This window comes from Megalops cyprinoides, chromosome 1 (assembly GCF_013368585.1).
Source record: "Megalops cyprinoides isolate fMegCyp1 chromosome 1, fMegCyp1.pri, whole genome shotgun sequence".
Taxonomy (NCBI): domain Eukaryota; kingdom Metazoa; phylum Chordata; class Actinopteri; order Elopiformes; family Megalopidae; genus Megalops; species Megalops cyprinoides.
In genome coordinates this window covers 45,318,549-45,332,093 of record NC_050583.1, presented here as the reverse complement: position 1 = coordinate 45,332,093, position 13,545 = coordinate 45,318,549, and the positions used below count along the sequence as shown (strand labels likewise).

The window sequence follows — 13,545 nt, the reverse complement described above, 5'->3', positions numbered from 1 at the left end:
AAAGAAGCTTCTGTGAAGACCGAGTGGAGTTCTGTGGGTATATCTGTGACAGACCTCTCCTGATTATGTCTGAGAGAGACATCCGTCATCCAAAATGACACTGCTTTGACTCTTGCCTGTTATGACTGAGCTTAGAGGATCTGTTGGGTCCATCTGTTGGAAGGACCTTTCAGGCAGTGGAGATACACCAGATCTGCCTCAGAAATGAGATCAGATCCAAGAGCAGATGAGTGCTGTGTTCAGTGGGATGGAGAGATGTCGTTTCTCTGCCCCTCTACCCTGCAAAGGCTGCACCTTGAGACTCTGTGCTGCTGTCGGAGATAGAGCCTCTGGTAGGAGGAGAGTGTCTCTCTCTGGGGCGGGGAATATGCTTTATGGCCCTTTTCTGTCTCTGCTGCTACCAGGCCGCCTGCAAGCGCAGGTCCAGAACAGGCTGGTTCATTGTTTCTGCTCTCCCCACTCACCTGTAACATCGCAACAGCGTAATAATAACGTCACATCAATCCGGGCTCTCCTTTTGGGACACACTGCTGACCCCCCCTTTTTCCTCAGACAGCGGACTGCAGGACAGGTCTGAGATTCTGTCCTTCAGGCTCGGAGACGGAAGCAGGCAGCTGTGCAGTCCCTGTGTGTGCAGCTCGATCAGCGCCTCCTCGGCCCGATTCCTCAGACTTTTGAAGGTCAAATATGCAGCTCCTTGTTTGTTTCTCGCTTTCTTCCTGCTGGATTTGTTAGCAGCACTCAGAGGTAATCCATCTTCAGCGCGTTAAGAAGCTGTCTGCTGGAGGGAAACGAGAGAGGGGGGAACGTGTTAAATCCCACAGCACTGAGAGCTTTCGGGTTTTGGGTTTTCTAAACGAGCGAGAACGACACACCGCCCGTCCCCAAGGACGCGGTTTTCTCTGAGTCACAGGAATCCGGGCACATTTCAGGCTCCACGGCAATTACTGCGACAGTATAGCCCCGTGACAAACCAGCGTGGAGAAAAACATCCTTTCACACAACTTCAAATGATGTTGCCTCGCTGTGGCTGGAAATCAATCAGGTATCATTCTAATGCAGCCCATAAAAAGAGTTCTGCTGGGAACTATAATTGAGCTGCACAGAGATATTAGACCAGCCCCTCAAGAGCGTTTCCTCAAATGAGGAACCATGAGGATCATTCAGTCGCCTCTCACTGACACATCAGACTGTCCCACCGGAGTGTGAGGAAGGAGATCCAGCAGCAGAAGCTGTCACCTGGGACGGGGCCACGCCTCTGTGCAGACGCCCGAGGACGGCAGCTATTATTCGCGTGGCGTTATCCGGGGTGCTGAGTCTTTATGCAGAGAATTATGACCAACTTCCTGAATATTTATCAAGTGCTGCAGGGCTGCGCGATGGTGTTAATTTGAAAATGTTAAAGACGTTTCTGTAAAAAACCCTTGAAAGTAATCTTGAGTAGGATTAAGACCTGATGGCTGTGCTGCAGCAGAGCAGGCCGGCGGAGGCTGTAATCAAAAAGCCTCATTTAATCTGCATTTTGAATGGAGTAACTCAGAGGAGCGACTTCGCCCGGCTGCCGAGGCCATACATCAAACGTCCCCAGCGCACTGTGTCATTAGGCTCGGAGTGACGCATCCATAATCATTATTCCAGCACAACACACCGACGTGATGGGCTTTCTGCTTTGTTCCTCTCAACTTTTCATAATCTGCTAAATTAATCATTAGTGATAGTAATATTAATTATTTGCTGCTGGGTAGTTACTGACTGTTTAAAGTGTCTAAGAAGCAATCAATCAGCCTTTGAAGGATCACCTTTAAAAAATGTAATCGTTTCTGGGGTTCACACCCATTCAAAGACTTTTTAGAGAACTGTTTTAAGTGCTTTGCCACACATATGATCGTAATACCATCAGGTATTGATATTTATTCTGAGAATACCTTGGGCAATGTAGGCTTAGGGCTGCTGACTAAATGACCATATTTGTTTCTGTCTACAGTGTTGTAAAGGTCATAGGTCCCCCCCTGCAGAAGGGGGCACTGTTTGTGAGTCAGTTCCACAGAGCAGCCCCTCTCTTCCTGCTAAACCGAGAGCCCCACCCACGAAGAAAACAAACAGGTGAGATGTCATCTTTGCTTTGTGATTTTAGTTGTGAGTGTTTGGATTGCAAAAGACATGTTTGTGTTTTTTACAGTGATACCAAAGAGCCTCATAATTTTCCTAGCGTGCTTTACTGTAGTCAGTGATGGTTTATTGTATTCAGATATTGAATTGCATCACAATATGGCACGGCGCTTACAGTAATAATAAACAGCAGAATAACAGTAATTATAATTGGTGATTACCATATTAATAATCCTCTCTGTCACAATGCCAAGTGCACCGAGCGGCACCCTCAGAATAAATCCCCCTCTTCTCTGATGTCTGCCGTTGAGCGCAATAATGAATCTCATTCCACACTGGAGCATTATGGGACATGTTCTGTATAAAGGCTTTAATTGCAAAGGAGATTATTTCCTTAATGCCCCCTCGCCCCCCATGGTGAGCACATGTTGATGCGCCTGGGTCTGAACGGATGTGATGAGAGCCAAGAGTCACAGCTACACTGTCTCACACAGAGGCTCTGCTTCCTCCTCAGTGTTAACTACAGCTGCATACAACTATGTAATACTGACTTAATAATGCATGAAATACATAATTAATATTATGATCCTTCATTCAGTCATGCATTTGACCTTATGTTTGACCTTTGACCCTGTACTTGATCTCTGCTTTGGTGGCTTACAGGAGCAGTCCTCTTTCCAGCAGCCCCGACCAGCGACACAGAAAGCGAGACCACCATCGCACTGTGCTGCGAAGAACCCCGCCCATCTCCAGAGCGAGGATTAATCCCATTGGAAGTTCCAGAGATTCTAGCCACGCCTACCAACACTTGCAGGAAGTGGAGGCTTCAGGGAAGGAGGTGGAGTCTTTGAGAGGGTGAGTGAGGAGGCGGAGCCTGTTCAGGCAGGGCGGGGTTTTTAGGGAGGGAGGTGGGGAAAACATTACAAACATGCATTATGGACAGGTCATGTGATCCTGCTGATCAAGTTCCTGCCTCCATCTGATTGTCCAGGCTAAAAACACTGTCTAACACTTCAGAATGGGGAAAGAATTTTAAAGTCCATTTATGGAGGGCTGGAAGGAAACAGGCATATGAGCTGCTGTATGGTTTATTGAGCATGGCTGCACATACAGAACCCAGGAAGGGCGTTAGATAGAGGGCCTCCCAAATCGAAATTCATCTGTCACCGCTGAACACCAGAGGCTGAGGACTCCCACAAGCTTTATAAAAATGTGATGCTGATGAGACTACAGTAACTATTAGAAATAATTGCACACTTACTGGACTCCCCCGGGGGAGCGTCAGAAGGGAGCTGAGCGAAACAGGAATGCTAATCACACGCATTCTCTGTGCTCTTGTAGAGCTGTGCATGCATGATGATCTCCTCACAGCTACAGTGTGTAGCATTACCGAAAATAACACTCTATGCATTACAGAGCCATGCCAGGCGCAAACGCATCCATGCCATACACACACACCCACAGACCATACTAATCATCATTACATATACTCATATAGAGCACTTACACTAATCCATGTATCAGTTCAGTGTAGAGCACTGCAGTGCAGTTCAGTGTTGGTTGCAGCGCACATCAATCCACAGCTTTAAGCCGGATGTTATTTTTTCCTGGGCCTCTGGTGCATTCTCACATCTGATGGTGTTAATTAGAACACAGTTATAAGCAGCCATCACACTGTTTTAATTAAGACATGTCTATAACATTCTCTACAAGCAGGCAGACTGCAGTGTGTTTGCTCCAACACCTGACGTTTCTCACAGTGTCAGTGTGAGCGCAGCCGCACAGCATTAGTGCTGAGAGATTTGGGCTCTGAGGTTGTAATGTTTGAGGCCAAGCTGAGGAGCAGTTCTGACGATCAGCTCTGAGGATCAGCACTGAGGATCAGCACTGAGGAGCAGCACTGAGGAGCACCTCTTAGGAGTAGCTCTGAGACACAGCTCTGAAGAGCAGCTCTGAGGCACAGCTCTGAAGAGCAGCTCTGAGGATCAGCTCTGAGGAGCAGCTGAGGAGCAGCTCTGAGGAGTGGCTCTGAGGAGTGGCTCAGGTTCTCCTGTAGTATTTCCTGGGTTTCTGTCTCCTCTGCACACCTGCAAGAAACAGGTGTGACCTGGTTCTGTGGCTTTCCAGCTGTTCACTAGATACTGATTTCTGTGCCTTAAATAGTGCCTTTCATACCGGTGACAGGCTCAGCAGCTCTTCACAGTGACTGACTCACTGATGCATGGTGGACTCTCCCGTCAGAATGTTCATCAGCTGTGGTGGAGAGGAAGGGGTTTATTCTTTTAATTAAACTGAAGGATCACTCAGCAGCCAGACTGAGGGACAGATGGGTAATTTGGACAGGGCAGCGAGGAAGCACCAATCCTTTGCAAAGAGCCAATAGATATTTAATGACCACAGGTTGCTGATATATCCAGCAGAAGCAGGATCTCCTGCAGCAGTGTCCCTGCAGTGCTATGAGCGCCCTCTACTGGCCCACCACCACCGCTTCCATTAGCACCTTGATTTGTTACCGGAGGTCTCCCATCCGAGTGCTACCCGAGCCACAGTGCAGAGAGCTGCAGGGTGGAGCGACTGCAGGCTTTCCATAGATAAAAATCCTTGTGGAGCAGGAGATGCTGTTGGATTAGAAGAAGGAGCTCAGCCTGAATATTCCTGCTCATTTCAGATCAAAAGAACTGTGTCATAAATCTACTGTCAGCTGCAGCCCGAGTCTCCGATCCACGAGCGTCAGACGTGAAAATCCATCTGATAAAGACTGCGGCCTTTCCAACTGCCATCTCAGAATAAAGGAATCAGTGCAGACAGCGAGTCCAGTGCTGGATTACAAATAATTACACACAGATTATAACTTCAGAGCCATCTCTGGCCCCATCATCGGCTCAGTTCAGCTTTTTGTAGCAGAGAATTTTAATAGAATTTCAAAGGCCGAGTCGCAGTGCTGAGGTCCGAACTCCATCTTTTAGGTGTGATACATTGTGTAGGAGAACAACAGAAAAGTCTAACTTCACACATCATTTGAGATTTTCACAGAATAATCGACACCAATCGCGTGATTAGAATAAACGATTATGCTCTCGCAAAAACCGCAGATTGTCCGAAATTTGTGTGCTATTGTGAAAGCTACAGCATGAGATTGTTTAATTAACAAGGATGGCATTTATTGATTTAATTTCGTTAAATGCTCATGACACATCACAGCTTTTGTGAGGTCTGTGTTCTAAACGTTATTGTTCATTGTTCATTGAACTCAACCTAACCTAAAAGTTTATTCTCAGTAATTTAAATCTATTTAACTAAATTTAGCTTCGTTTTTTAATTTGAATTTTGTAACACAAGAAAGCTATAATGTGAAACATTTAAGACAAAGCTTTGGGATTACTTGCCACTTAATTATTCAAATTGCCATCCTTGTTAATAAACTCTTAATAAGATACATATAGTTACAATAGGTGCATTTCAATTTCAACAAAAGTAACCTATGTAATTTGCTCTGGATAAGAGCATCTGCTAAATGCTAATAATGTAATTGAATGCAACACTGCACTGAAACAAAAGACATTAAAACCAGAATATATTGTTGATTAATCTGTGAATTATTTATTTTATTGTTAATCAAGGAGGATAAAGGGGAACAGGTTGAAAGAAATGATAGATTTAAAGGTAGTGTTTGGGCTTCCCCTGTTTCCAGCTCACCAGCCACCACTGCTTTGTAGGTACCAGCAGACTCCAATGTGATTTTGAATAATTTATCTCATTTAAACCATTTCATACATTTGTAAAATACTCAGGAGCACATATTGCATATGACTGATTCTCTCCTCCCCGCTCTCTCTCTCTTTCTCTTGTTCTCCCAATTCCCTCTGTCAGTCCTTCTCAGCAGGATGTTGGTGTGAATATGCAGCCTGCTCTCTCATCGCGGAGGGGGGGAGGGAACACTGAGTTACAGTGTGCCTGCGTGGGCCGGGCTGCCCCACCCTCACTCCACAACCGCTCTGTTCCCATCATCCCCTCCTTCCAGGGACAGGACGACGTTTCCTGTATGCAAACAGTCACCCCCGAGGGAGGGGCCAGCCCCCGGGACCCTCACCCCCCCGAATCTGCCCCGACATCGGGTTCAGAGATCACACTGCTAGAGGAGCCTGACGCTACACCCATCACCTGCACAGAGAGGGGTGTGTCTTTCGGAGTGGCCCAGAATAAACCCCCTGAGAGCCAGTTGGTGGACTGCACTCCTCTAGAACAGAGACTCCCCCCGGTTGGACAGTGAATACAGAGGGCGTGGCCACCTTCTCGGTTTGGACCTATCAGAAACCCTGTATTGTGAGGAGGGACTGCGCACTGCAACAGAGGGACGAACTGTGGAAACAGCCGGTTAAAAACATTTAAATTAAAAAAGAAAACACACACAATGTGCATAAAGTGGAAGAATTACACATCAAAAGGAAGATATTAGGATAAAAAAGTTATTTAAAAAAGATACATTATTTATATGCATTTATTTAAATGAGAGGCTTATACATAGAAAGAAAACCAAATAGTCTGTCATCTCTATGGTGTTTTTAACTGTAAAAATATGAGAAAATAAAGATGAGGAATATGGGAATGACCAAGATATTTGTTAGTAATGCAGACACACACACACACACACACACACACACACACATACACACACACGCACTCACACAGACACACACACACACACACACACGCACACGCACACACACACACACACACACACACTCACTCACGCAGACACACAGACACACGCACACACGTGTGCACGTCAGGTCAGATTGGTGCTGCATTTTTCTTGTTGAGCTCAGACTGAAATATGAGGCACAGGGAAGGAGAGCAGCCAGGGAGGGTGGCTAAGGCTATAGCAGGCTAATGCTTCCTCAGACGTGCTTCAGCAGGTTTCACAGGTTGGTCACAACGTGTGAACGCAGCCACAGAATCACCTTTAGGCGGCACTGTGGGAGACGTTTCACAGCAGTGATTTTTAAACCTAACAGCCAAACCACAGAAAGACCCCTGAGTGTTTGCTGCTCAGAGTGAGGTATGAGAGACAGCGCTTGGGTTTCAAAGCTGAGTTTTATGTGTGTGTGTGTGTGTGTGTGTGTGTGTGTGCTTTTCAGCATTATCCTCACTTTCACATGTAAAGACAACACGCATGCCCACAGAGAAATGCATACATCACAGGGGCCTCCAGCATGAACATGGTTCCTCCTGGTGTTCAAACAGACAAACAGACATGAAGCAGAAAAATAAAGAGCTACAGCAGCCAGCCTGTGAATGAAATGCCTCCTTCTGAAACGATTCTCCATGTAACACCACTCTCTCCCTGCACAGACTTACCAATTTACCCAGAATGCACTGCAGGGCATGCTGACTATTCCATGGGAAGACACGATAATATTTTTTATTAGTTTTGTGTATCTTGGGGCATTTTCACAGAGGGAAAGCTCTTTCAGACGCAGAGTCTTCAGCAAGTAATCCTTATACTGCGGCACAATCTGAGAGTGTAATGACCCGTTTCCTCAATCACCTAAAATAAGTCTTTCGGGCAGACTTTCACAGGCTTTGATATGCTGTCGAGCTGTCGAGTGATTGCTCAATGCATTGATTATGTTTCTTTCCAGTGATTGTTAAAGGAACGACTCCTGCTTTGAGTACCTGGCCTGGTCACATTTCCAGGTGTGCTGTCATCCTCCATCCATTAGGGGGCAGGAAAGGAAGAACGTGGAAAATGATCCAAGTTTACTGTTTTGCTGTATAGGTTGTATTAACATTGGGTATTTCAATCTTTAAGCATGAGATGAAACAGTGCATTGTAGCGAATGTGAAGAAATCATGTGATGGGGTGTGCTGCTCTGTGGTGGGGCGGGGGCTCGGAGGCCAAGGTGGCTGTGGTCAGCAGTGGCAGAACAGGAAGCCACCGAGCGGAAATGCTGAGGCGCTCAGTACCTGCCTCCTCAGCCGCCTGCGTGTGAGCATAATAAGCATCAGCGGGTGGCCTCGTGTGGGATGTGTCTGAAAGATCGCAGATGAATAATCTGCAGCATTTTGGTGAATGAATGGTGTCTCTCTCTGCTATGGTCTCCCCTCCCTGTATGTGTTTTATAGGAGGGACGCTGACATTGCATTGGTGTTTCGTTGGTGCTGCGGCTTTGTGATGCTGTGCGCTCTACGCATGTTCTCTCTCTAGTATCATGCTGGGCAGGAGAAATATCGCGCTGACACGTGAGTAACTTTGTTAAACGTTTTCAGTTTCAACTTTGCCAGGTAAATTTTAATGTAAACATCTGTGTGCATCTTGATTAGACCGTGTTTAATATCATTCCAATGTGTTTTGGTCTCTGTCAGTGCTGATTGCAGCAGTCGTGATTAGCCCTGGACTGGGATCAGGTAAGTGGGGGGTTTCATCTCTGTAATGTTGGGAAATACAGACAAGAGAGTGATGATGGGTAATTAAAGGTGTTCACTCGGTGGTGATGCTTGTTCTCATGTGCACACAATTACGGCCATTTGTGATGTGTGTGATTTACACAACTTTATTTACGCGTGTGCTCTTCTGAGGAGAAATACATACGCACATTTCCTAACCTGATCATGCAATCAATTTTAGTCAGAGATCTCTGCATAATATCGCTTTATAAACATAAATTGGCAGATAATTATAGGCTGACTGATTAGATTAGTTACTTAGCATAATTATTGGTTTCTTGAAAATTGAATTTGCGAATTGTGTTGTTTTCTGCTGTGAGAGGTCATTTTATTTAGATATGAATTTGATAGATTCACTATTTTTTTTGTTTGGAATGGCAAAAAAAAAACCCATGTTGCCTTGCTCAAACAGGTACTTTCATATATCTTACATGTGGTCATACATATGAACAAATGCAGCTAAGAACAAATTGATGAATCCCAATATGTCCCTCAGATTGATTGTATGCAAACTGTACACAGGAAGTCATTTGTATGCATGAATAATGAATCTCTCTCTCTGTTTCTGTCTTTGTCTGTCACCCTCCGCATGTCTCTCTCTGTCGCCCTCTGTCTCTCACGGACAGGCACTGTCCCTCTGGCGTTCCGATTAAAGAGTTTCTCCCTCTTTTTCCCATCACGTCAGGTGCATTGTCAGGTGGGTTGCCAGGTCTGCTGCCAGGCGTGTCTCTGATTGTGAACCCCCCGTGGACACAACATTTTTCGGGGGAGCCGATGACACTGCGCTGTGAGGCCCTGGGCGCCTCGACGAGGTGGTCCGTGATGAGGTGGAGGAGTTTTCGGGATCTGGACCGAGTGTGTGTGCTTTCATCCAGCACTGCAGCCAGCTGCATCATGCAGAACCCGCAGCGCGCAGACAGCGGGGGAGTACTGGTGTGAGTCGAGGGGCAGAGACCGCAGTGCCATGGTCCAGCTGACCATAGACGGTACGCAGTACACTCCTCCCAAAATCATAGCCATAACCTCAGCTTTCAGTCACATCTGAGGCAGGGCACATGACCACAGTTTCAGAGCATGTTGTACTCTGCTGTAGATTTTCACTGCATGTCGCCTATGGTGTATATGTGGGTATTTCATTTACCAGGCGTGTGTGTGGCATAGTGGAAAGGAGCAGGACTCAAAACCCAAAGGTTGCTGTTTCAATTAACTGCTCAGGACTATGTAATTATATATATAGTATAATGTGTGTAATGTGTATAATAAGTAAAATGTGTATAATAATGTGTATAATTGTTTTTCATGTGGGTCAGACGGTGGCCTCATCCTGGAGAGTCCCAGCCAGCCACTGTTAGAGGGAGAGTCTCTGACGCTTCGCTGCCGGATCCGAGGCTTCGTCCACCGCAGCGGCATCTTCTACAAGGACAGCAGAGAGCTGCGCAGCTCTGCAGACGGTCAGCTGACCATCAGCGCAGCGTCCCTGATGGACACGGGGTCCTATAGGTGTAAACACGCCACCTGGACCCTGAGCAGCCCCTCCAGCATGGTCACAGTGAGGGGTGCGAGACACAGACACATCTGCACACCTGCACACCTGGACACCTGGACACCTGGACACCTGGACACCTGAATGTTACATTATTCATGCATCTTTCTATCTATATTTGTATCAGAAATTTACTTTCATCACTGTCTTGCACACATAGGTGCACATGCAAATCCAGGCAGGTGGGTATCACAGGTAATGCAGCGTTGGTTGTTGATGGCTGCCTACCCTCTCTCTCGGCCGCAGGTTCAGGCCTCAGGCCTGTGCTGGCTGTGTCTCCCTCCGGCCAGCTCTACAGGGGTGAGACTGTGATTTTGAGCTGCAGGGTTGCAGCCGCGTCTGCGGACTGGACCTTCCTCTTTTTCCAGTCCATGCAGAGCTCCAGGTCCGGCTCCTTCTCTGTGTGGCACAGTGGCCGATACGAATCCGTTCTGCTTCTGTCTGAAGGAGCAGGAGCTGCAGACTCCTACACACTCTACCCCGACGCACTCACACACGCTGGGACATACTGGTGCCGAGTGCAGAGACGCAACCAGGCTCTGTACACACCCTACAGTAATGCACTCCGCCTACAACGATCAGGTACACCCTACAAAAACACACTCCACTTACAGCTATCAGGTACACCCTACAGGAAGGCACTCCACTTACAGCTATCAGATACACCCTACCATAAAACACTCCAGTTACAGCTAGAGAGGGTATAACAGAGACAGGAAAGACAGTTTAAAAAAGCGGAGCGGGCTACCATAGGGCTACCTGTGTGTTGCATGTCCCAATGGGTCTGAGTTCCTGTCTGACTTTCTGTTTTTCAGAGAAACAGCCACAGGCTAGACTGACAGCACACACCTCCAGAGCAGGAACACACGAGGGGGACACAGTGGCCCACGAGGGGGATACACTGACCCTCCATTGTGCAGTGGAGGAGTCTGGGGGCTGGAGTTTTTACTGGTACAGAGACAGTGTGGAAGCTGGTCTGCTGGGATGCACTGACAGTGAATCTTACACGATGAGTCCCGCTGCTCTTACACACTCCGGGCGGTACTGGTGCAGAGGGGGATACTCTTCCTCTGCTCTCTCTCACTAACCTGCCCCCCCCCCCCCCCCCCCCCCCCGTAGAGCTCATCATCAGCCTGACCGTGTTGCCAGGGGCAACAGTAACAAGGGGCGGGGCTCTGACCCTTACCTGTGAGACTGAACTGCAGGAGCTGGGCGGGGCTGCCAACCTGTCCTTTTCCTTCCTGAGAAATGGCCAGCCTGTGACCAACAGCTCAGACTCCGGAGTCTACAGCGTGCTCAGCACCGAAGCAGTGCATGCTGGGAGATACAGCTGCACAGTGAGCTCTGGGAGAGCCAGCAAACGCAACCAGGAGGTACACGTGCATGTGAGAGGTGAGTAACTACAAACACACTGACATACTGAGATGGAGCAGAGTGTGGGATACAAAGTATTTTTGATGACACAAACGATCATGGAGCTTATTATATAGTACAGGTATTGTTTAATTTAATTTATATATTATTTATATAATATTATATATACCTATTATTAAGCACAGTCATCATTAGTATTTTATTAAGGTATTATCATGGTACTTATTATACAGCACTTGTTGCAGTGTAGGGTGTGTTGGGATGAATGTGGAGTTTCTGAGCTTCACGGCTCTGTGTCCCCACAGTGCGGACGGTCGGGTTCGGTGTCCCTCCTGACCACGTCACTCACGCTGTACTGGAAATGCTTTAGAGCTTGAGGTGAGAGTCTGTTTCTCCACTGTCTGTCTGGGTGTGTCTGATGCTGGATCACAGATCTGTTCTGAATTTCAGCACACAGCTCCATTCACATCTCTGCTAAGTTCCTGTCGTTCTGCTCCACAGCGCGACGCCATCGACCTCCCCGAAGGCGGTGTGTGCCAGCTGACCTCTGACCTCTGTGCAAAGGAACTTCTGATTGGTCTGAGCTTGTAGAATCATTGTCTCACGTGAGTGTTTAATATTTGAATGTGGGCTAAATAAGTACCCAGCCATGCACCTGTCTGCACGGGCAGGAAGCCACAGCACAGCTCTGTCCAGAGGAACAGGAAATAACCTCATACTCTGAGCTTGTATCAGACTGACTTCTCACCGTAGTTCAGCATTATTTTTCATACGTATTCCTGTTTTTGTTTTGTTTATTGTGATGATGCATTAATAAATTTGCATTTGTTTGTGTAAACACAGACTTATTTCTGCAGCTGAAAGCAGGATAATACTGCACATTCTCACCAAGCGCAGAGACCATCTCCCTGAGGACGTGGAGCTCTGCAGTCCCAGGAGAACAGCACAGTATCGACTTTCTTCAAATAGATCATTTACTGTTTAACCTGCTCATTGCTGTAGTGTCAGGGGACTCTTGTGGGAGAGAATGAGAATGAGGCTCTCTTCAAATAAACAAATACGTCTAGCATTTAACATTTCTTACCTACTGTAATGAAGATAAGAGGGTTCGATCAGATGACCTCACCTCCTAAAATTACACTTCAACCTATTTAATATCCCCTATACATGCAGAGCACCTACTGTATGTGACATAAAGCAATGTGTGATTTTAACAAGGATTTAATGTTATACAATATTGCTGTCATGCAGGAGAACAGATAAACATATTTTAATTGCGACTGTGTCGGCTTTCAGCTTCCAAACATTTAGGCCCCAGGAAAGAATGGGTTGGTCATTTTCAGTACACTTTCTGTGAATCTAGATAAAGTAAGGAGTCACTCTCTTAGTGAAGTTCAAAATGTTTATTCTATTGTCAATATGTACAATATGTCCAATGTGTAAAAATAAAGTGTTAAATGTGTAACACAGCTGAAATGTGGATCTTCTACAGATGTCCTGTAATTCCCCCTCTGCGTATTGCATATATGTGTGTGTGTGTGTGTGTGTGTGAGTGAATGAGTGAATGTGTGTGACAGACAATCTATTCACAAATATCACATACCATTTAATAGAAGAAGATACATAAGCATTTCATCAGTGAGCTGTAGGAGCTGTGTGGAAAAAGACATCATAAAATGGTAAACATAAAATGGTGACAATCTTTAAAACCTTTAAAATCCTTAAAAATGTCCAATAGGAAACGTACAGTAAAAACATGATTCACTTTTCATGCTGAAAGACAACTGAAGTATGTTAAAGTCTTAATGTGTCCTGAATGAGGGCTAGTAATGAGCAATTTTGGTTGTTTTGTGCTGGAAACAGGTTTGGAACAATGCACACTTCCTTCATGGTGCTCTACAGTTTGGTTATTGTGGGCTGAAACAGGTCTGGGATCAGTGCTGCCTTCACAGTGCTCTGTGGTAATGCTGTTTCCCCTTTTTGTTACACCATGTCTGTTTTTCTAACGCATGCAGCATTCTCAGCCACCCCCTCAGAAAGTATCCAATCAAACGGCCTCTGGGGCACAGTAC

At 46.4% G+C, this 13,545-nt stretch overlaps 1 protein-coding gene across 1 annotated transcript in view; it reads left to right on the top strand.

Moving 5' to 3' along the window:
* Positions 1 to 6,554, top strand: part of nrg3b (neuregulin 3b) — a 98,224-nt gene extending 91,670 nt beyond the window's left edge. Inside the window, exons 7-9 of the mRNA XM_036543487.1 lie at positions 1,985 to 2,103; positions 2,773 to 2,964; positions 5,980 to 6,554. Of these exons, the coding sequence (XP_036399380.1) occupies positions 1,985 to 2,103; positions 2,773 to 2,964; positions 5,980 to 6,379 (711 nt within the window). The 3' untranslated portion in view covers positions 6,380 to 6,554. The remainder of the gene's footprint in view (positions 1 to 1,984; positions 2,104 to 2,772; positions 2,965 to 5,979) is intronic.
* The last annotated feature ends 6,991 nt before the right edge of the window (positions 6,555 to 13,545 follow it).